Source organism: Chiloscyllium plagiosum, unplaced genomic scaffold (genome assembly GCF_037043375.1).
Source record: "Chiloscyllium plagiosum isolate Xiang-an unplaced genomic scaffold, Cpla_swu_hap1 HiC_scaffold_22, whole genome shotgun sequence".
Taxonomy (NCBI): Eukaryota; Metazoa; Chordata; class Chondrichthyes; order Orectolobiformes; family Hemiscylliidae; genus Chiloscyllium; species Chiloscyllium plagiosum.
The window spans coordinates 34,240,597-34,265,979 of record NW_028270160.1 but is presented as its reverse complement, the minus strand read 5'-3'; the positions used below and the strand labels follow the sequence as shown (position 1 = coordinate 34,265,979).

Here is a 25,383-nt window from a genome sequence, read left to right as displayed (position 1 = left end):
TACACAGTGAGAGACACAAGGTGCACGAATCTTTATTCAATTTCCACCACCAGGAAGATAGGAAAACACCCGAGTGGCCAGTGACAAGCAGTGCCCTTCACAAAAGGCAATGCTGTGTGATCAAAATCCACTGTATAAACAAATTGCAAAACAGTTTACAAAAAACATTTACAGCTGTACACAAGAGACAGCAATTTTACATGGGAGAGGAGCAGCAAAGCTAGGCCCCAAACCCTACCGTTCAACCATTTTACAGGGAGATGAGGACAAACCTCAAATCCCAGTTCCACATAGGACAAGACAGTAAAATCCACTGTATACTTTTTTCTTTTCTTTTTTTTTCTTTTTTTTGTGTGTAGGTGTGCGACACAGTGAAAGACACAAAGTGCACGAATATTTATTCAATTTCCACCACCAGGAAGATAGGAAAACACCCGGGTGGCCAGTGACAAGCAGTGCCCTTCACATCAAAGGGCAGTGCTGTGTGATCAAAACAGTGAAGGGGAGGGCAGGGACTAAATCAAAATGGAGTTGGAGGGAGAAATGATGCACTCCACTCCTTGCGGCGCCCACCTCTCCCTGAACAACTCCAGGGTGTTGGTCGACACCGCGTGCTCCTTCTCCAAGGACACCCGGGCTTAACGTGAGGACCCGAGTCCATTCTCCTAGTTTCTCTGTCTCTACCTCTCTACCACATCAATTCTAACAATGCCACCTTCCAAATAAGTATTCCAGTTATATCTTTCTTTGTCCCCAACTAAGGGATTTCACCCGTCCCCCACTCTCTCCCTGCATTGTGATTGGAAGGGACACAGATGTGCCTATTTCATAAGAACCTATCTCCCTCTCAGCATTCTAAAGGTGTGTTTCCTCTGTGATGCCCTCATCCACACCTCAATCAACAATCCTTCCCTTCCCATAGGCCTTGTTATTCAAACACAGGAAGTGCGACAATTATATTTTTAGTCCCTTCCTGCTTACTATTAAGGGCCAACATACTCTTTTCAGGTGAAACAGTGATTTACATGCACTTCTTTCAATTGCTGCTGTGTTTGCAGCTCATCATGCAGTTTCTTTTATATTGGGAAGACCAAAAGCCTACTGGAAGACGTCCTTGCGGAACACCCTGCTTGGTCTGAAAGGGTGATACCAAGCTTCTAGTCACCTATCATTTTAATTTCCACACCCCCCCACCCACTCCAGGTACCCCCCCAGCCAACTCTAGCCCTGTAAATTCGACATATTTATACTATTCCAATAAATTTCAATGTGAGCTCAAGGAAGAGAACCTTATCTTTCATTTCGGCATTTTATAGTCTTCCACACTTAATATTGAGTTCAAGAATTTCAAATCACAGTCTCTGCCCCCAGTTTCACAGCTAGCAACCATTGATAGTGATATTTCCATTTATGCCTCTTCTGATACTTGTTCTATTACCACCTCCTTTTGCCTTAACCATTTAATCTCATGTGCCTTCCATTCTATCATAAAGATTCCCTTACATTCCCCACCCCAAAGCACACACACAGACCCTCCAAAGATCCTGTTCTTGCTGGGAACCTCTCATTCTCTATCTAATGAAGCTGTGTAGCCAATAGTTTCTTTTTCCTTTTTATTTCTATTTCTTAGATACACTGATGTGCAATCAACTTGCTTCATGGTAGCAGTGTACCTGAAGGGATTTGGAAATTTGGAACCAAAATATCAATTTCTGTTCATATAATCTCTCTTACAAAAATAGTCTGTCTATTCAAAGCTTGAATCTATTATTGTAATTACCTTATTTTTTACAGCAGAATCAGCCCCATTATTCAGCAGCAGTTGGACCAGGTTTTCATAGCTATTGAGCACTGCCACCTATAGTTTTTTAAACAGTAAATAAAAATGAACATCAATTGTCACTGTGTAAGTGGAAATGGTGTGGTTTAAGTTAACTTGATTGATCTAAGCAGATCCGAACATTACCAAATTGTAGAATGACATGACATGTCAGTTTAGGTGTGTACTAAAGTGGTCAAAACCTCAAATTTGAAGAAACAAAAGTGGATATTTCACCTCGAAAGTGGTGAGGAAAGAAGATTGTGAAGGTTTGGGCATCAAAACTGGGGTAGTAGGTTAGAAGAGAGAGTTGGAAGTTAGAGTAGATGCTGCCCGTTGAACTCTGGATAACTTTCTCTGCATATAGAGTTTGGGTCATTCAGGGAGAGCCATGTGAATGTGTTGAGGACAGCAGCAGAAATAAAACAAAGAACTGTGGATGTTGGAAATCTGAAATAAAAACAGAAATTCCTGGAGAAACTTGGTAGGTCTGGAAGCATCTGTGGAGAGAAAACAGAGTTAACATTTTAAGTCCAATGACCCTTCTTCAGATAAGGTATTGGTAATTTAGATTAAGGTCAGAATGCTGAGTCTGAGGAATAATTCAGTACAAAGTTTAATTAAGGAAAGTGGAGATGATTTCAGGAAGAGAGTCACAAAAGGACTTTGGAAAGTGAGAAATTTTAATACTGCACAAATTAATCCAATCAAATCTACTATTTCCAAATCACAGACAGAGAGAAAGTTGTATGTTTGAAAGTCAATTGTGCAGGCCAATTAGTTTTAGACTTTTCAAAGATGTCTTTGGAGCAATTAGCTTTTAGCATTCTATAACAACTACTTACAGAACACTGGAAGCAAAGAATTGTAAAAGTAGCGACTACTGTCTTCAAACATTCCCAAGAATCTGAAAAGATAATCTTGCCAAATCACCTATTAACGGCGAACTCCTGTTTTCAAACTGGTTATTTGCGTTTGATTTATATTAATCTTATTACAAATGTTCATATGCATCTGAGAGATGTGTAAATCCTGTTCATGAGTGAGAAATGCAATTGGCATCATTGGAATATGAATGTGATTTGTCGGCAACGAGATTAAAATTATGGTTCTTTTTCATTGTACTCAGTGGAGTACTCTAGGGCATTGAGCCATTGATTGCAGTATGCTCCACTATCAATTTCCTCACAGTAATCACTGCCTTGTTGATAATGTGGTTATTCATCAAACGTGTTAAAAGCTGCAGCCCAGGTTAACATGGTATTAATGGGTACAAGTGTTCACAAGATTGCAAATTATTTACAGATGAAGAATATTCAGGCCACCTTCATTAATCCATCCAGAATAATATTTACCATTCTCTCAATATTGTTTTATTTGAAATTATTTCAATGTGTTCTTTAGACATCTTTATTCCTGCACTTAAATTCCTTTGTGATGAAGGCCAATATACTATTTGCCTTCCTAATTGCTTGCTGCATCTGCATGCAACTTTTAGCTACCCATGGACAAGGGTACCCATATCACTTTGGACACACGCACTTCCCAACATCTCTCTATTTAAGGAACACTTTGCCATTCTGTTTATTTTACCAATGTGAATAACATCAAGCATTCATAGTATATTCTATACCAAGTTCTAGCCCATTCATGTATCCTATACAAGTCCTCTTGTAGTCTCTTAGCTTCAACCTAACATCTTATGTTTCTCCAGTTCGGGTCATCAGCAAATTTGGAAATATTGCATTGGTCCCCACAACCAAATCATTTATGCAGATTGTGAACAACTGTGGACTAAGTACTGACTCTTGTGGTCCCCCACTAGTCAACAGCCTGCCATCCTGAGAATGGTCCATTTATTCTTACTGGAGGAGAAAGTGAGGTCTGCAGATGCTGGAGATCAGAGTTGAAAATGTGTTGCTGGAAAAGCGCAGCAGGTCAGGTAGCATCCAGGGAACAGGAGAATCGACGTTTCGGGCATAAGCCCTTCTTCCTCATTCCTGAAGAAGGGCTTATGCCCGAAACGTCGATTCTCCTGTTCCCTGGATGCTGCCTGACCTGCTGCGCTTTTCCACCAACACATTTTCAGCATTTATTCTTACTGTCTGTTTTATGTCTGTAAACCGATTCTCAGTCCATATTGGCATATATTTCTCCCTATCCTTGCTCTGATTTTGTTTATAAACATCCTATACAGAACTTTATTAAATGCCTTCTACAAATCCAAATACACTACATTATTTTGTTATCAATGCAACAAGTAATATGCTCAAAAATGCCAAGTTTGTCAACCATAATATCACTTTCACAAATCTATATTAACTGCCAAATGTTACCATTCTTCTCTAAATATCCAGTTATCACATTCTTTATCCCATATTTCCCTACTATTTCAAAAATTAGCAGGTCTGTAGTTCTCCATTCTCTCTTTTCCTATGTTCTTAAATAGTTGGGTTACATTTGCTACTTTCCAATTGCAGAAATCTCTCCAGAACCTATGGGATTTTAGAAGATATCTATACGTCCATTACCTCATCAGCCAGCTCCTTCAACAAGGTAAAAACAATGACTGCAGATGCTGGAAACCAGATTCTGGATTAGTGGTGCTGGAAGAGCACAGCAGTTCAGGCAGCATCCAAGGAGCAGCGAAATCGACGTTTCGGGCAAAAGCCCTTCATCAGGAATAAAGACAGAGAGCCTGAAGCGTGGAGAGATAAGCTAGAGGAGGGTGGGGGAGGGGAGAAAGTAGCATAGAGTACAATAGGTGAGTGGGGGAGGGGAAGAAGGTGATAGGTCAGGGAGGAGAGGGTGGAGTGGATAGGTGGAAAAGGAGATAGGCAGGTAGGACAAGTCATGGGAACAGTGCTGAACTGGAAGTTTGGAACTAGGGTGAGGTGGGGAAGGGGAAATGAGGAAATTGTTGAAGTCCACATTGATGCCTTGGGGTTGAAGTGTTCCGAGGCAGAAGATGAGGCATTCTTCCTCCAGACATCTGGTGGTGAGGGAGCGGCGGTGAAGGAGGCCCAGGACCTCCATGTCATCGGCAGAGTGGGAGGGGGAGTTGAAATGTTGGGCCACGGGGCGGTGTGGTTGATTGGTGTGGGTGTCCCGGAGATGTTCCCTAAAGCGCTCTGCTAGGAGGCGCCCAGTCTCCCCAATGTAGAGGAGACCGCATCGGGAGCAACGGATACAATAAATGATATTGGTGGATGTGCAGGTAAAAGTTTGATGGATGTGGAAGGCTCCTTTAGGGCCTTGGATGGAGGTGAGGGAGGAGGTGTGGGTGCAGGTTTTACAGTTCCTGCGGTGGCAGGGGAAGTGCCAGGATGGGAGTGTGGGTTGTAGGGGGGGCGTGGACCTGACCAGGTAGTCACGGAGGGAACGGTCTTTGCGGAAGGGGGAAAGGGGTGTGGAGGGAAATATATCACTGGTGGTGGGGTCGTTTTGGAGATGGCGGAAATGTCGGCGGATGATTTGTGTTTATGCGAAGGTTGATAGGGTGGAAGGTGAGCACCAGGGGCGTTCTGTCCTTGTTACGGTTGGAGGGGTGGGGTCTGAGGGCAGAGGTGCGGGATGTGGACGAGATGCGTTGGAGGGCATCTGTAACCACATGGGAAGGGAAATTGCGGTCTCTAAAGAAGGAGGCCATCTGGTGTGTTCTGTGGTGGAACTGGTCCTCCTGGGAGCAGATACGGCGGAGGCGGAGGAATTGGGAACACGGGATGGCATTTTTGCAAGAGGTAGGGTGGGAAGAGGTGTAATCCAGGTAACTGTGGGAGTCGGTGGGTTTGTGTCTCAGAGTACCTGCAGGACACTGGGAAGGGGGAGGGTGAACAACATGGAATCAAAAAAAATGAGGTCTTTCAACAAGAATGTAGAGTTAGGCTGTAGATTAAAGAGGAAGACTACTAAAGTTGTAATCTCTGAATTACTTCCAGTAGAGTATAGGAATAGGAGAATAGGTCTGATGAGGAAGGGTTTCTGACTTTTGCATTATTGGGACAGCTTCTGATGTAGGTGTGAGCTGGACTGGTTGCACCTGAATTGGAATGGGTTCAATATCCTTCCTAGGAGGATCGCACATGGGAAGGTTTTAAACTGATTTGACAGGTGGATGGGGCACAGGGTAGATTAAAGTTGCGGAACAAGATCCAATCATATATTGAAGGAATGCGAGGACAGTCCAGTCAGCAGTCAGAGAATGAGCAGGATAAGGTAAATGGGAGGTCCAGAAAGATAAATTGTATCTAATTTAATGCAAGAAGCTTGATTGGTTAGGTGGACGAACTTAAAATGTTGATCAGCATGTGGAGTATAATATTGTTGCAATCACTGAGGTATGGTTGAAGGAACAGCAGAATTAGCAATTCAGCATTTGGGATATAGAGGCTACAGGCACAATAGGAGTAAGAGAGGTGGGGACATTGCATTACTGATAAAGCAAACCATCATTATAATAATGAGGGAGGATGTCCTAGAAGAGTCTTCAAATGAGGCCATTTGGTGAGAGCTTAGAAATGATTACTTTGCTGTGATTAATACAAGTCTCCCACAGTCGGAGGGAGATAGAGAAGTAGATATGTAGGAAATTCAGAAAAAGGTGAAAGAGAAATAGGGTTATAATTGTACAGGCTTTGCTAACATTAACTGGAATCACCTTAGTGTGAAAGTATTAGATGGGGTGGAATCTTTAAAGTATATCCAGGAGAGCTTTTTTGTGCCAGTATGTAGATGTTTCAGTTTCTGGTCTTTAGAATTTGATAGCCGCTGTGTTGAGTCTTCATACAACTGAAATTAGAATTTCTGAGTTTTAAACAATTACTACAGGGTTTTAACCAAACACTTCTAGTCTGAAACTTCCAAATTAAACTCCCTGCACTGCGGTAACCTATTTCTAACAGTTCAAAACTATTTCTCTCCTTCAGGAGAAACTGTTTTACACATCTAGCTTCAACCGCATCTGCAAACTGAAACCAAAAAATTACTTCAACCTATGGGTATTTCCCCTAAGCCAAAAGAAAAGCAACTCCAAATTCTTTTAGCTGAAGCCTATTACTCTTCTGTGTTCACTCATAAAACTCTCCCAATGTAAACAAATTCTCAACAGTCTTCAAGAACAACTTTAATGTACTTTTTTTTAATCAGCATGCTTACATAGATATTTACAATTTAATCATTTAATTCCTGTGTAGACACAGACCAAATTGACATACCACTAGTTCAAAATTCAATTTCTAATATAGCTATTAAAGTTTATCTTATTCATTGTCCTTGTACCTCAATGTCTTTTATTACAACTTAATTTTGATCAGTATAATCATTGCAATTTGAGGATGTATAAAGTATAAAGTATTGTACGTCAGGAAAGAGCAGAAATGCCAACCATTAGTGGTGTTGTTCCTTTCTTGTCTTGGATATTCACATTTGCACCAGCTTTAATTAAAAGAGAAGCAATCTCAGTACTGCCATTCAGGACGGCAACTCGCATGAGTGGTGTCCACAGTAAATGTCCATCAGTGATGTCAACCTGTTCACAATTAACAAAAAAAAACAGAGAGACATGTATATCATGCCAAAATATCTGAAGTAACTTCATTAGGAAATACAATCAGCGCTGACCAGTGGACAGAAAGAAAAAAAAAATCCATCATGTCGCATTGATCCAGCTTCCCTTCTATTATTAATCTTGGGAAGTTAATTTCCTGAATCACGTATGATAATTTTCTGCCAACTACTATGACTCTGCTTTTGTTATGTTAGCACATCCTGAGTTACCCCATAAGAGAAGAATAGGGAGCAAAAATTGACCACATGGAATCACAGCTGCTAAAGAACAGGAAGGCAGATTACTACCTAAATGGAATAAATTTAGGTAAAGGGGCAGTACAGAGAGATCTGGGTGTTCTTGTACACCACTCAATTAAGGTAAGCATGCAGGTACAGCAGGTAGTGAAGAAGGCTAATAGCATGCTGGCCTTCATAACAAAAGGGATTGAGTATAGAAGCAAAGAGGTTCTTCTGCAGCTGTACAGGGCCCTGGTGAGACCACACCTGGAGTACTGTGTGCAGTTCTGGTCTCCAAATTTGAGGAAAGACATTCTGGCTATTGAGGGAGTGCAGCATAGGTTCACGAGGTCAATTCCAGGAATGGCAGGACTACCTTACACTGAAAGACTGGAGCCATTGGGCTTGTATACCCTTGAGTTTAGAAGACTGAGAGGGGATCTGATTGAGACATATAAGATTATTAAAGGATTGGACACTCTGGAGGCAGGAAACATGTTTCCGCTGATGGGTGAGTGCCGAACCAGATGACACAGCTTAAAAATACAGGGTAGACCATTTAGGACAGAGATGAGGAGAAACTTCTTCACCCAGATAGTGGTGGCTGTGTGGAATGCTCTGCCCCAGAGGGCAGTGGAGGCCCAGTCTCTGGATTCATTTAAAAAAGAGTTGGATAGAGCTCTCAAGAATAGTGGAATCAAGGGTTATGGAGATAAGGCAGGAACAGGATACTGATTAAGGATGATCAGCCATGATCATATTGAATGGTAATGATGGTATAGGTACTCCAATGTGCTGTGTGACAAACATGCCAATTAAAGATTAGATTCCCCAACAGTGTGCAAACAGGACCTTTGGCCCAACAAGTCCACACGAACCTTCAAAGAGTAACCCACTCAGACCCATTTCCCTCTGACTAATGCACCTAACACTATGGGTAATGTAGCATGGCCAATTCACCTGACCTGCACATCTTTGTACTGTGGGAGGAAACCAGAGCACCTGGAGAAAACCCACACAGTCACCTAAGGCTGGGATTGCACATGGGTCCTTGGCACTGTGAGGCAGCAGTGCTAACCACTGAGCCGCCATGCCACTCTAAGATTAAAACTAATCTTATATAATTAAAACAAACAACATAAACGTTTAAAATTTGAATCAGCCATTCATCAAACCATGTGTGTGGCTCAAATTGAATGTATGCCAATATCACAGATTCAGGGTGAATTTTATCCAACTGAAATGGGTTGGGGGGGGCGGGGTTTGAGAGCAGGTATTGGATTATAAATCTGAAAATGATGGCACATGAGGAATCCAGAATGTTCCAACTCATTTCTTCATTTAATGGGAAACTGGAAACCTGCTTGTAGCTATTAGGTCAGACACTTCAATATGCTAGGTAGCTATTGACTGACAATTCATCAGCAATCTGGCTTCAGTGACCTGCTTATAGGTTTCTTGAGCTGCGTGGACCTTACTCACGGTCACTAAACAAGAGCACAGTGGGACATCATACAGCATCAAAACTTTCACATAAGTAAAACCCAATAGCTGTGGCCATGCCCATGGAAAGGACCTGTACCCTTACCTGTTATCAGAGTATGATTTCTGCGAATTAGAGGGCAGCAATAACATTGTGGAAATAATCACCCTGTACTTTACTCAGCCTGGTTTGAACTAACCTGCTGTCAGTCTTTGCTGTGGGAAGGGAACACGTTATGCAGCCATTCTAGAGTCATAGAGTTGCACAGCATGGAAACAGATCCTTCGGTCCAACTCATCCATGCCAACCTGACATCCTGAATTAATCTAGTTCCATTTGGCCCATATCCCTCTAAATCTTTCCTATTCATATACCCATTCAGATGCCTTTTAAATGTTGCAATTGTACCAGCCTCCACCACTTCCTCTGGCAGCTCATTCCATACACAAACCACCCTCGGCATGAAAAAGTTGCCCAGTAGGTCCCTTTTAAATCTTTCCCTTCTCATCTTAAAACTATGCACTCTAGGTTTGGGTTCCCTTACCCTGGGAAAAAGCCTTTTGCAATTCACCCTATCCATGCCCCTCATGACTTTATAAATCTATATAAATCACCCCTCAACTTCCGACGTTCCAGGGAAAGTAGCCTCAGCCCCTTCGGTCTCTCGCTGTAGCTCAAACCCTCCAAACCCCACTTTTGAAGAGAACTAAAAAAAAGGGCAGTAATGCCAACACCAGCAGCAATAGTGGCAGCAATAACAGCTTCCCTTCCGGCTGCCACATGTTGCTCAACACAACTGAAGGTCAAAGCAGGTCATACCCCAAAACAATGTCTACAAATTGACAACCAGCTCCCTAGAAATAACGTCTCAATTCTTTGTGACTTATCATTGCTGACAACTGCTGATTTTTAAACAATAACTTTTTCCATGACAGCTAGATGGACGTGCACTGCTAATAGCTGTTAAGGTCATGACAGCCCTGAACTTCTACACCTCCAACTCCCTCCAGGCATCTGCAGGAGAATATCTGTAGGATTTCAGAATTTGCAGCACACAAGTCCATATCCTAATTCAAAGATAAATTGTTTGCAATATCATTTGGTCAATGAGCCAGGCAGACATATAGGCTCTGGCCTCTAGGGCAGTGGCTGTATTTCTGCAGGTTCAGGGAGTCAGAATATGTATATGTGGTAACTGAGGTACTCTTGGATCATTCTGGAGCATTCAACAACCAGAAAGGATTCCGTTCTCTCAATGTCAGGCTACTATAGTGTTTGTCCTACCAAGTGGATGTGGCACATGTTTCTTTCAGACAAGGGCTTCGAGGACACAGTTAATGATGTCTCGAAGGAGCTCAGCTAATGATGCAGGACAGATAGAACAGGGGCCACCTCGCCACGCGATCAATCACTGAGCAAGCATTGGTTTGATGTGAGATTTGTTTGCCTTGATAGTTCTGGAAGTGCTCTTCCAAATATTCCAGCAAGGGCATTTAAAATGGTGATGTTCTGCTCTACCTTACACAATTTGATGCTGCACAGAGTTAGAAAGGAAGAGTGCAAACTTCAGGCTGCTCAGCATCTTCAACTGAAAAGCAAGGGATTAGGACCAACTGGAGTCTTAGGAACATACTTTGACAAGGTTGGCTGCAGCCAATGATGGCCTCATAATAGGCATAATTCAGCTCATGTATAAGCTTAAAGACACTGTAACATTAACCCCTTAGGGCCCAACCCAACCACTCCCCCTATTCTCCTCACCACCTCAACACAAAGTATTACCCTTAGCTATAAATCACTTGATCACATGTACACAAGTCATACGTACTTTATTTTGGGTGTACCATTCTGATTCAGTCTTTTGTACATTGAGAATTGGAGTTCAGCAATGTGAAGGGGAAGATAATGGACAAACTTTATTTTTAAAAACTTTCTTCATTTACTATTTCACACGTAAAATAATTCTGATAGAAAACACTCAAATGATAGTTATAAATTGGATGCATGTTGTATCTGATCAACCCTTTCTAGATTTTTGGGACATATTTCTTAGACCAGACTCTCTATTACTGACATCAGAAATGTTCATAGCAGTGGGCGGGTATGGACCTGCAGATTCACCTTTGCTGTTATCAAGGCCAATTAAGCTAATTAAGGGCTTCACAAATATCCTCAAGTTTTTTGAATTACTGGAGGTGGTCAGTGTTTAGGAGTTGCCTCTCTCAGAGCAACTGAAGTCAAGTGTGGACTAATAATAAAGAAACAACAGATTATTTTCTAAAAGATCTGTGAGTGAACGCTTTTCTTAATCAGTTCTACACATCATTGTCAATCAAATGACTACTTAGCTCTATGTATGGTGTATACTGGGTGAAAGAACATGGCAAAGCTATAAAATTGCATGAGGTGCCATGGGAGGTTAATGAGGGACATGTTAACAATTGGCAGGGGGTTTGAAGAGCCATGGACATGGGATGTCATTGAGGTGGCATAAGGAATGGGTGGGAGGAATGATAAAATGTATGGAATAAGGGCTAAATTACCTAGAATCCTTTAATAATGCAACGGAGACAAAGTACCAGACAGCATCTAATTAGCTTGCTTTGGTACTCAGCCCCTTCCCCTGGCTATCTTCGCACATTTTCTGGGATGAGTGGGCCCAGCAGAATCTGCAACTGTCTCTCCCTCACTGAGGGTGTGATCACAAAATTCATTGCCTTTAGATCTGACGTGGGTCCAGGAAATTTCCACTACCTGCCTTGATTGCACAAATCCAACTCAAACTCTCTCACTTGGGACAACTTGCAACTAGAAGTTGAGTGACATAATGAGCATCCCACTTGGAGGTGGATTTCTGATCTCAAAACAGACCTGGGTCCTGCTTCACACCTCCAAGTCAAAAATTAGAGATAGATCAAAGGAGAAGACTCATAAATGTGCCAGAGAAAGTGTAATCCTGAGGATTCAGAGACATGTAGAATTAAGCAAAGAGGACCAAATAATTGATAACGAGAGCACAGAAATTGAATGTTAAATAGGAAAAGATTGTCAAAGTCCAAAGGATTTTTTAAAGAGAAAAAAATTAACAACGACAAATATGAGTCCACTACAGGCAAAGGCAGGGTAATTTATAATAGAGAAATGGCAGACAGGCTAAATAAATACTGTGTCTCTCTTCACATTGAAAGAAACAAGCAGTCTCCCTGAAATCAGTAATATTCAAGGTCTAGTGACAATGTGGAACTGAAAGAAATTAGTATCGGTAAATCGTTGTGTAAAAAAATGGTACTCAAAGTTAACAAAAGCCAGGGACCCAATGACCTTCATTCCACAGCGTTGAAAAAGATGGCTCCCAAGATCATGGATACATTGGTGATCATCTTTCAAAATTCCCTTAAGTCTGCAACAGTGCCTGCAGATTGCAAATGGAACCCCTGTTTAAGAAAGAAGAGAGAAAATATGGGGACTACAGACCTGTTACCCTGATAGCAGTAGTAGGGGAGGTGTTAGTTAGTTCAATCAGGTAGACTGTGGCTTGTGATGCAGAGCAACAGCAACAGTGCAGTTTCAATTCCTGTGGCAGCTGAAATCACCATGAAGCACCTTGCTTCTCAAACTCACTCCTTAACAGAGATGAGGTGACCCTCAGAGTAAACTCACTACCCGACCCCTTTGTCAATTTGAGAGAGTAACCGCAGTCTGAGATTGTGGAGACTCTCACTTTAAAAGTAGGGAAAATACAAGAATCTGTTACAAAGGATATTACTGGATATTTATAAAATAATTGTCTGATTAGATAGAGTCAACAAGGAATTATGAAGGGTAAATCATGTTGCAAGGTCTGATAGTGCATTTTGAAGAAGTTTCAAGCACAGCTAATAAAAAAGATCCAGTAGAATGCAGTGTACATGGATGTCCAGAAGGTAGAAGTCATTTGATTAAGTCCCATACAGAATTTGAGTGAAATTAAAGCATATGAAATAATGTGAAGACACCAGCATGAATTGAAGATTGATTAACAGGCAGAAAGTAGACATGGTCACTCTCAGATTGACAGGCTATAACCAGCTGGGTACAACAAGGATCAGTGCTTGGACCTCAGATGTTCACAATCTCAAAATCAATGCATTGGCTGTGGGAGCCAACTGTAATATTTCCAAGTTTACAGATGACAAAAAACTTGGTGGGCATGTGTGTTGTGAGGAGTTGCAAAAAAGTTCCAAGCAAGTCTAGACAGGCTAAGTGAGTGGGCAGGAAGGAATATAATGTGGGTAGACATGAAGTGCAGAATTTTTCTTAAATGGTTAAAGATTAGAAAGTGTTGTCATGGGTGACACAGTGACTCAGTAGTTAGCCTCACAGCAACAGGGAACTGGGTTTGATTCCTGCCTCGGGCGACTGTCTGTGTGGAGTTTGCACATTCTCCCCATGTCTGCGTGGGTTTCTTACCGGGTGCTCCTGTTTCCTCTCACAGTCCAAAGATGTGCAGGTTTGGTGAATTGGCCATGCTAAATTCCCTATAGTGTTCAGGCATGTGTAGGTTAGGTGCATTAGTCAGGGGAAATGTAGAGTAATAGGGTAGGGGAATGGGTCTGGGTGGTTTACTCTTTGAAGGGTCGGTGTGGACTTGTTGGGCATAATAGCCTGTTTCCACACTGTAGGGATTCTATGATTCTGTGATCCTAGATGAGCCTGTTCATAAGTCACTGAAAGCTAGCATGAAGACGCAGCAAGAAATTCAAAAGGTAAACATATTTTAAACTATATCACAAGCGGATTTGTCTAAAACGAATAAAAGAATCTTGCTCCAAATCGATAGAATGGTGCTGAGACTGCAACTACAACATTGCGTGCAGTTCTGGACCCCTTACCTAATGAAGGATAATCTTGCCATAGTCTGATTCCTGGGATGATGGAACTAACCTATGAAGCTAGACTGAGGATACTGAACCCATATTCTCAGGAGTTTAGAAGAATGAGAGGCGAACTCACAAAATCTTCGCAAGTATAGACAGACATGGTGCCAATGTGATGAATGCCCAGGCTGTGTGGTATAGAATCAAGGGAACCAAAGGAAGACCATTTAGGACTGAGATGAGGAGGAGCTTCTTCACTCAGGATGTGGTGAATATTTGGAAGTCTTTACCACAAAGGACAGTGAAAGTTCAGTCATTAAGTGACTGCATTAATAGATTTCCACATATGAATGACAGGTAGGGGACACTGCAGGAATATGGCATTGAGGTAGATGATCAGTAAAGATCTAGATTGGTGTGCAGGTTCAAGGAGCAAGATGACCTACTTCTACTTCTATGTTCCTAATACCATCGATGAATCCATGGCTATCAACGTCCTCAAGGTTACCATTCACCAAAACTGAACTGATCCATCCATTTAAATATTGTGACTGCGAGATCAGATTAGACACTAGAAATTCTGAGGTGAGTAACTCACCTCCTAACTCCCCAAAACCAGTTTACCATCTAGAAGGCATGTTAGGAATGAGATTGAACATGCTGGGGGCAGTATGGTAGCTCAGTGGTTAGCACTGCTGTCTCACAGCACCAGGGTCCCAGGTTCAATTCCAGCCTCGGGTGACTGTCTGTTTGGAGTTTACCCATTTTCCCCATGTCTGCGTGGAGGGTGCAGGTCAGGTGAATTGGCTATGCTAAACTGTCCATAGTGTTAGGTACATTAGTCAGAGGGAAAATGGGTCTTGGTGGGTTACTCTTCGGAGGGTCGGTGTGGACTGGTTGGACCGAAGGGCCTATTTCACACTGTTCCTGGACAAATCAACAACACTCACGAAGCTCAAAACCATGCAGGATTGGCATGCCTGTTGAATTGGCACCCATTCACCACCTTCAATGTTCACTCCCTCCACCAATGACTTAAATCAATACCACCTACAAGATGCATTGAAGTAATTCACCAATGCTCCTGTACTACAGCACCTTCCAAATTTGCAATCTGTACTACTTAGAATGTCAAGGGCAACAGATGCAAGGGAACACCATCACCAGCAAGTTCCCCTCCAAACCATAGATGGTCCTAACCTGTAACTATATTGCTTTCTTCACTGTCACTGGGTCAAAATCCTGAACTTCCTTCCTAACAGCACTGTGCGTGCACCTACACACTAAGGACTGCAGCTCATCACCACTGACTCCAGAGCAGTTAAGAATGAATAATAAATGCTGGCATGGCTCGCTAAATCACATGAGCAAATTTTAAAAATGTATTTTCGCACTACTTATGCACAAACATGCATTCTTTGACAGTCTCAAATGATACCTTTCCTCTCCCAAAGATGTCCTGGGACCAAATCCAAGGGGGCACCTTACCTCTCTAAAAGAGTCTCCAAAAGAAATGCACAGGGAACAGACCTGCTCTTACCTGGTCTAATCTCCACACTCTGGGTTCCACACTTCAAGATGGCAAAATTCAATTTCATTGGAGCTTGCTTTGAACAGTCTACCTCCAGGAACTGCACATGTGTGAACTATGGACCACCCCAATCCCATCCCTGCAAAAATGGAACAGGCTGGATTTGATGGTTGAGGGACTTGGGATTCTTGACTTCTTCTGGTATTTACAACGGAGATGTTCTGCATCACAACCAAAGTGTCTGGATTCTCCGCTGACAAAATGCTTCCCTTTGATCAGTGAAAACCACCTTCATGCTCTTTTTAATTTAGTTGATTTTGATGATACCTTTAAGGTTTTCTATCAGAATTGCCACATTTCGAGGTTTATGCATGTACAAAACATGCTGAACAAATCAAAACTTTTAATGGTTTCATTTGCTAAAGAGTTATAAAGCTAGTCTGCTGATGGATTTACACACCTTACAACCTTCATTTATCATCCATTCAATCACATTGATGTGTCCCCCATCTGTAGCCCAGTGTATGGCAGATGAACCCCCATTGTCTCGGGATTCCCACGTAGCTCCAAATCTCCAAAGACATTTCGCCACATCCAGGTGCCCAGCAAAACAGGCCAGCATTAAGCTGTAACATGAGAAGTCAAGGCACAGTCTTAACCCAAAACATGTCATGTACGATTTTCTTCCCTTTTAAATATGTTCTACATTTACCTGACTTTAAGAATTGATTCTCACATTTCCCATTTGTGGGGAGGGCAGGCTGGATCGAAAGGCAGGCCAGATGACCTGGGAACAGCAGAGCAAGCTACTGGTTCCCAAGTGTCAATGTATGCCCCATCACCCATTGACTCTCATATGCCCCACCTCCAAACATTTCAATGGTTCTTTACTGTCTGCACAACCTAATGCCAACTCATTCTAATTCATGACTCCCATCCCATGCATATTCTTTGCCCTTCCTTCTCTTTGCCAGCTTACCTATTATCAGCAGAGGCACTGGTCAGGAGGCATGATTACTGGAAGTAACATTATCTGCCAATGGATGATTTCGTTATTGAAAACAAATGCTTTCAATGACACAAAAAAAATTCATAACATTGAAATTACATCAACTAATCCCTTGTGCAAACAAACATTTCAGTTCAAATCCTCAAAACTTTATATAAATAAATATTTTTCTTAAGTGCTTAAGCCTTTATGTAGATAAACATTTCTATTGTATAAGCAGCTGTAGTTTTCTACCAAACTGCTCATTTGAGAGACACCCCTACATAGAAATTATAGTTTGGGAAATCAATAATGCAGCACAAATCAAAATTTGGCAGTCACAGTCATTATCCTAATCATCAGAAAAGTAATGACAGCTGTTCTGTTAAGCTGTGCTTACTCAGAAATACCTCACGGACTGACGCTCAGTTTGAGTTCTGCCAGGGACACACAGCTACTGAATTCATTCCAGCCTTTAGCCAAACATGGACAAAACAATTTAACTCCAGAGGTGAGGTGAAAGTAACCTTGACATCAACTCAGCACTTGACCAGGTATGCTATCAAAGAACCCTAGCAAATGAGTCAATGGGAATCAGGATAAAACCCTTCCACTGGTTAGAGTCAAGCCTAGCAAAGAGGAAAGTTGGCATTATCAGAGGTCACTCATCTCAGCTTAAGGCCATCTCTGCAAATGTTTTTCAAAGTAGTGGCCTAGGCTCAACCAACTTCAGTTGCTTCATTAAACAGCATTCTCCCATCAATAGGTCAAAGTGAGGATGTTTTGTTGATGATTGCATACGTTCAAATACTGAAGCAGCCTGTGCCTGTATGCAGTGAGACCTGGATAATACCCAGATTTGTCTGATAAGTGACATTCACACCAGCAAGTTGTCACACAATGATAATCTCCAATGAGAGAATTGAAGTACCTACTTTTCACAATCCAAAAGGAACTCTTACCTCCAAGGAAGAGTGCCTTACCCCTCCTAAATGTATCTCAGGATCAAAAAGATTACCATCATTCTCTAAAAGGGTACCCTGACAATTAAAAACACACTGAGAATAAACCTGCTCTCACTTCATCTAATCTCTACCCTCTAGGTATTCCAAAATCGTTTTTTATTGGAGGCAGGCTGCCATTTAAATAGCCAGCTGCCCCTAGGAACCATGCATGGGAAAACTACAGACCAATCCTCAGCCTATTCCCAAAATAATAAGTAATATGGGTTTGGGGTCAAGATTTGTGATTCCTGATTTCTGCCAGCTTTTCACCATAGTGGAGACATTATTGCTCATGGTAAAAATCTGGGGCATCTAAAATAGATTATCTAAAATTAGTTTTGACATAGAACCCCTCCAGTGCAGAAGGAGGTCAGCCAGCCCATTAAGTTCACACCTACACTTCAAAGAGCATCCCAACAAGACCAAGCCCTCTACCATATCTCATAACCCCATATTTGGCATGGCTACTCCACCTAGCCTACACACCCTCTAACAGTACAGACAATTTCAATATGGTCTAATTACCTAAACTGCACATCCTCAGACTCTAGGAGGAAACCAGAGCAGCCGGAGGAAACCCACGCAGACACAGGAAAATCGTGCAAACTCCACCCATTCCCCAGTCGCCCAAGGGTAGAATTGAACCCAGGTCCGTGGTGCTGTGAGACAGCAGTGCTAACCACTGAACCACCATAATGCTCAAATTGGCAATTACAATTTTTTTTTCTACGTATGATTCAATACAAATCAGAATTTCATTCATTGCCAGGTCAAACTAGATTGTCCGACAATCTCTTCGATGCTTTTTTACCATTTGCTTTACTCATTTTTCACCTTACCTGTCTTTACCACTGCCATTTTTCTGATTAACATCAGCACCAGATTTTATCAGAATTTCCACTATTCTGGGAGACGAGGAGAGAAGTATTAATTAAGGTATGTCTCACAGTTAAGGAGGAAATACTTTTTAATAAACAGCTATAACAGGACTTTTTTTTTTCCGTATGCTCCTCAAATTAAGTGGTGTAATTATTGCCTTCTCTGCAGCATGTGCACCACTTCATTGAAATATTTATACTGAAATGAATTTAGCTTATTGTAGCTTATTCTGTTATTACAGTCAAGACAATTTTGATGCAGGGAGCATAGTAAAGCATTGCCATCCTTCATTTGTTCCTTTGGTTAAAAAAAAATGTGGTGTTTGTCTCTTTTATATTGTAACACTTTTTCAAGATGCTATCTTCATTTCATCCTGCCCTTTATCCAATCTCACCCCAATCAGTCCAAGCATCAAACAGAACAAAGAAGCCCAGTTTGATCAACAGCCCATCCACCACCTTAACTCTACAGCTTGCAGCATCTACTGGAATCTCTCAAACACATAGCTGCCAGCGAGAAGAACAAGGGCAGCAGACACATGGAAACACTATGATCTCTAATGAACTGAGTGCAACGTCCCTGCCCCCTACCCTGCTGGGTATCCTTTCAGTGGAGGAGGTATGGAAAATATTTGCAGGCCCAGTCCACCTACTTCCCTCCCACCACCAACCTGTTCCCCATTATATGTTGTTGTGTTAATTGCTTGCCCATCCTTAGATCTATTTAGCACTTTAAGTGCCCAATGAATTGATAAAAGGACTTAAATTTACATCTACCACCATAAAATGTTAGGTAATGGAATACCAGCCTGAATGCAAAAGGTTTCGTGTTTGAAAGTGTTTAATCGAAAAGGTGGGAAGAAAGGCAGGGGCATATGGATCAGAAGGTGGTCTGTGCACATTAGGGGCACACTCCTAGGATGTCAGCACACAGAACTCCTCCCTCCCACCTGCCTGCCAAAACCCAGACCGTGTAAACCCTGAACTCTTGCTCGAGCTTTCCCTGTCATAGACTCATAGAGATGTACAGCATGGAAACAGACCATTCGGTCCAACACGTCCATGTCGACCAGCTATCCTAAATTAATTTGCACATTCTCCCCGGGTCTGCGTGGGTTTCCTCCAGGTGCTCCAGTTTCCTCCCACAGTCCAAAGATGTGCGGGCCAGGTGAATTGGCCATGCTAAATTGCCCATAGTGTTAGGTGCATTAGTCAGAGTAAAATGGGTTTGGGTGGGTTACTCTTCAGATGGTCGATGTGGACTTGTTGGGCTGAAGGACCTGTTTCCACACTGTAGCGAATCTAATCTAATCTAATCTAGTCCCATTTACCAGCATTTGATGTGCATCCCTCTAAACCCTTCCTATTCATATACTCATCCAGATGCCTCTTAAATGTAATTGTACCAGCCTCCACCACTTCCTCTGGCAGCTCATTCCATATACACACCATCCTCTGTATGAAAAAACTGCCACTTAAGTTCCTTTTAAATTTTTCCCCTCTCACCCTAAACCTATGTCCTCTAGTTCTGGACTCTCCCAGGCCGGGGAAATTTACCTTATTTACCTTATCCAGATCTGGGACATATCTATCTCCAGTTGCTATCAATCATCTTCTTGTACCTCCTTTAGGACCTACCATTGCCCACTACTGTGTCCTGGCACTGCTGAAAGTGCAGGAGCAATTAACCAATCCAATTGGGAGGAGGTCCACCTCTAAGCCTGGTTAGCCTGCACTCGGTGTATTAGCATTGAGAGGCAGACTTTTAAAAGGTTTGCTGTTTAAGACTGACTTTCCTGCCAAAGGAGGGAAGGGGGCAGTAAACAGTCCACAGTCATCTTCATAAAATCCAGGCCCATATTTCCCAACAAGTCACAAGTCACATTCATCATCACTACGTCACCACCTTAACCTAACAATATTGTCTGAGTACCCTCAGTACACAAATGACAGCAGTTAAAGAAGGCAGCTTACAAGCATTTATTAAAAGTAAAAATGGAAATTGCAGTAATTATAAGCCTCACTGATGATGCCCATATTTCAAAGTTTTTTGTGAAAACATACCATAAACATCTAATGCTTTTCCTTCACAGTCAGACTTTTAGTATAATTCTGTACTACCCTATTGCAGAGAAATAGAGTCATAGACGTTTTCAAGGAGCTGTGAACCTGTATCCCTAGATCTCTTTGTTCTACAACACTTCGTAGGGCCCTATCGCTGACTGTGTAAGTCCTGCCCTTATTTGACCTACCAAAATTCAACACTTGCATTTATCTAAATAAAACTCCATATGCTATTCCTCTGCCCAGTTGATCAAGATCTCACTGTATTCCCAGATAACCTTATTCACTGTCCACTTACCACCAATCTTGTTGTCACCCAAAAACTTACTAACCATAACTCCTAAACTCTCATCCAAAACTTTTATATAAATGATGGTGGACCCAGCACCTGTGGCACACCATTAGTCACAGACATCCCCATTGAAAAACAACTCTCTACCACCACCCTCTCTGTCTTCTACCTTCAATCCAATTTTGCATGCAATTGACCAGCTCTCTCTGGATCCCATGAGATTTAACCTTTCCCAATAACCCACCATTCAGTATCTTGTCAAAGGCCCGGCTAAAGTCCACGTAGACAACGTCTACTGCACTGCCCTCATTACTTTCTTGGTCATCCCTTCAAAAGACTCAATCAAATTCATAAGATAGAATTTTCCACACACAAAGCCATGCTGACTATCCCAAATGTATGTAGATTCAATCTCTCAGAATCCCCTCTAACAACTTACCCACCATAGATGTTAGGCTCATTGACTGTAGTTCCCAGGCATTTCCCTGTAGCCGTTCTTAAGTAATCATACAACATTAGCCATGTTTCAATCTTCGGGCACTTCATCCATGATTGTTAGTGATACAAACATTTCTGCCAGGGGCCTTGCAATTTCCTCCCTAGCTTCCCACAAAGCCCTGGGATAAACTTCATCAGGTCCCAGGGATTTATTCACTTTAGTGCATTTTAAGACTTCCAGCCCCTCCTTTTCTGTAATGTGGACTCTCTTCAAGTCATCACTATTTATTTCACCAAGTTCCCTGGCATCCATGTCTTTCTCGATTGTAAATACCGATGAGAAATATTCATTCAGGATCTCACTTGTCTACTGCAGTTCCGAATGTAGACGAACCTTGTTGATTTTTACAAGGCCCTATTCTCTCTCTAGTTACTCTTTGGCCCTTTATGTACTTGTACTTTCCCTTTGGATTCTTCTTTACCTTATTTGCCAAAGCCATCTTGTGTCCTCTTTTAGCCCTCCTGGTTTCTCTCTTGTGTACTCTGTCACTCTCTATACTCCTCAAGGAATTCACTTGATCCCAGCTGCCTATACATTGTCATATACCTCTTTTTTTTGACCAGTGCCTCAATAACTATAGTCATTCAGGATTCTGCACTCCTGCCAGCTTTACCCTTCACTCTAACAGAAACATACTGGCCCCGAACCGTAATTAATTCACCGTTGAAAGCCTCGATGTCCCTTTGTCTGCAACCAGCCTCACCCTATCAACTTTTGAAAGTTCCTGTCTAAGCCTATCAAAATTGGCTTTGCCACAATTTAGAACTTTAACTTGCAGACCTGACCTATCCTTTTCCATAACTACTTTAAAACTAATGGAATTACGATCACTGGTTGCAAAGTGTTCCCCTACTAACACTTCCGTCAATTGCCTGCCTTATTTCCCATGAGGAGGTCATGTTTTGCCCCTTGTCTAATAGGGCCATCTACATACTACATTAAAAATTCTTCCTAAACACACTTAACAAATTTCTCCCTATCTAAGCCCTTAACACTATGCCAGTCCCAAGTGATATTAAGAAAGTTAGAATCCACTACTGTTACAACCCTAATATTCTTGCAGCTATCAGCAATTTCCTTATGTACATAGTCCTCAATCTCCTGCTGACTATTGGTGGATGACCTATAGTACAATGCTATCAAAGTGATTTTCCTCTTTTTATTTCTACACATTTAGTTTCAGCAGACAAAGCCTCAAGAATGTCTCAGTACTGCCATGATGTTCTCCCTAATCAAAAACGCAATTCCCCTCGCTCTCGCTCTTACCTCCCCTTCTATCTTTCTTATAGCATCTGTACCCTGGAACATTGAGCTGCCAGTCCTGCCCCTCCTTCAGCCATGTTTCTGTAATAGCTATAATATCCCAGATGCAAGCAGCCATCCATGCCCAGAGTTCACTTGCCTTACTTGTCAAGCCTCTAACGTTGAAATAAATATAGTTTAACCCAGACTTTCCTTGCTTCCTGTCATGCTCTTACCTGCCCTGTCTAGTACTGGGTTACTAAAACTGCCTTTACTATTTAACATGCTCTCATTAACTTCTGTACTGTCCTCAACCTTCTCTTTCATCTTCTTACTGATTTGGTTCCCATCCCCCTGCCAGACTAGTTTAGACCCGCCTGAGTGGCTCTAGCCAGGATATTGGTTCCCCTCCAGTTCAGGTGCAATTGTCCCTCTTGTACAGGTTCAGCGCTGTCCCAGAAGAGATCCTAATGGTTCAAGAATCTGCATCCCTATCCCCAGCACCAGCTATCAAACAATGCATTCATCTGCCAAATCCTCCAATTCCTACTCTCGCAAACACGTGGCATCAGAAGTAGTCCAGAAATGACTACTTTGAGCTCCTGCATTTTAACCTTCTGCTAATTCCCCATAATCACTCTTCAGGATCTCATCCCTTTTCCTAATTATGTTATTGGTACCAATGTGTACAATGACCTCTGGCTGCTCAACCTGCCACTTAAGGATTTCATGTAACCGCTCAGAGACATCCTTGACCCTGGCAATATTCTTCTCTCCTAATCAAGGCTGTCATTTCCATTTTCCCTCAGCATCACCTGTCTTTTTTTTCTTCTCTTCTGACATGACAACGTTGCATTTTTTTCACTACAATATTACAATGATTTCTAACATTTAAAACACAATCCTGCAAATATGTATGTTTATGAGCAGTCACCTCAATATTAGCCATCATCACTTTCCCTGGGGCAAGCTTACTTTGTGGTAGGGAAATGAAGGTCACAAACATTAAATTACATATGAGCATGGTTTAGCGGTTACCTTTGTCAATATTTGCACATTGCTCACTCGGTAAAGCAGAACATAAACTATTGATCATTCTGGTGTTTATGATTTTCTCATTGCATGCATTACATATACTTTTAGAAATGTTTCAAACCTCAGTGCTTGTAGGTATGAATTGTTCAACATTTACATTAATGGCTATAAAACCTTTGCTATGTCCATCTCATTGAAGTGTTTCTTTTGTAAATGTGTTTTTTTTTAAAATGCATAGATATCAAGTTTTCTTTCAGTTTGTATTAACTTACCATTTTGAGATATTCTAAACTGTCATGGTTTCATATGGAACAAATAAATCAACTAAGTCATTCTCCATATTGAAGATCAGTTTTTAGCTGAAGTGCAAGATATAACATCACTGTAACATAAAACTCTTAACTGTGACTGCTGAGACAACACTAACATGCAGCTCTGATTCACACACACAGCTTTCTTCATGTGTGTTTATTCATGATAAATAGTCGGGCTGTCAAAGGGACACGTTTTTCCCACAAATGTCCCAGATTCAGAATTCACAAGTGGTTGATTTGCAAGCACGTTGCTATGGCGACAGTCCCAGGTGGGATATTATATCTAAATGTCTAGATCACGTACTGAGTTTGCACTGCAAATAAAAGTTAAATTGTTACACAATTACAATTTTAATATAATAATTTCCTAAATGTAATGGATAAAGGCCCATAATGTACAGATAGACTGTTAACAGTGCTGTTGTTATCAGGTATTCCAAATATCGAATATAAAGAATGGTATTTTGAAGTGTTTCTTTCCTTCTGCACATGGTTATTAATGTGTCAATGGCTTGGCTCAAGATTAATTCCCTAAAATTCTATTCTCAAAATATTGGTGACCTCCTTACCTTACATCCTATTTCACATCTGTTGATGTTCTATACATTTTCTTTTTCCACATATCAACTTTGCACCATCTGGTTTTCTACATGTGCTGCACAGCCTAGGGGGCAGTTGATATAATTTTCATCTGCAGAGTGTAAATCCTAAGAGGAATTTTACCTTCCAGTATTGTTTGAGTTGGCTCACCATCTAAAATCTTTCTAAAACCATCAGTAAACCATCATGTGGCTGATTTTGTGTGATGGATTGAGATAGGGACCACACAGAAAATAACATGAACATTGAAGGATGTTTTGAATTATTTCTTTTATGGTGCATATTTTTTATGAACCTTAGGAATACCTTTTTAATATACTGGAGGGATCCTCACAAATAGTTCTCACAACATTGCTATTCATAAAATGTAGACAGCTCCTTAAAATGTGCAAGCTGCCTATTTCTAAATTTTTCCAACGGACCAATTATGAACATTATAATTGAGAAACCTAGAAAGAATTCCAAGATCATGGATTCACATATTCAGAATGCAATTGACAAAGAGAACAGAACTGAACAGAATTTTAAAAATGCTGGCAATAAACATTAATCTCTTATGATCAGGAAAAGATATAACTCAAGCTAATAGCTTGGGTATTAAAAACCTAAAATGGAAGTTACCATTTTGCCAAACCCATTTGCATTATTTCAGGTTTTCTTTATACATATATTTCTTTCTTCTTACTACTATCTGCTAATTTGTGTAGATTCTGCAATTCGCAATGTAATGAAAAGTTAATAAGATGCTGTAGGGAATTTCTGGGATTGCAAGTATAAGATTCAGGAAATGTACATTTCAACATGTAAACATAGAAATTACAGATAGAAATTTGACAACCACAGGAAATTAATGCAAGCATTTTACCATTGAACCACTGAGAAATTTTGCACCTCTTGTACAAATACCTTTGGTATCCTTTCTGAGCAGCTAACATAAGTGGAGAGAACCCACGCTCATCAAGAACATCCACCTTCATATTTCTGAAAGAATAAT

At 41.3% G+C, this 25,383-nt stretch overlaps 1 protein-coding gene across 1 annotated transcript in view; it reads right to left on the bottom strand.

The window, feature by feature from the left end:
- fank1 (fibronectin type III and ankyrin repeat domains 1) overlaps nucleotides 1–25,383 on the bottom strand; it is a 66,613-nt gene that overhangs the window by 4,669 nt on the left and 36,561 nt on the right. Inside the window, exons 6-10 of the mRNA XM_043712622.2 lie at nucleotides 25,296–25,370; nucleotides 18,305–18,370; nucleotides 15,934–16,099; nucleotides 7,203–7,346; nucleotides 1,781–1,858 (exon numbers count right to left, since the gene is read on the bottom strand). Coding sequence (XP_043568557.2) covers nucleotides 1,781–1,858; nucleotides 7,203–7,346; nucleotides 15,934–16,099; nucleotides 18,305–18,370; nucleotides 25,296–25,370 — 529 coding nt within the window. The remainder of the gene's footprint in view (nucleotides 1–1,780; nucleotides 1,859–7,202; nucleotides 7,347–15,933; nucleotides 16,100–18,304; nucleotides 18,371–25,295; nucleotides 25,371–25,383) is intronic.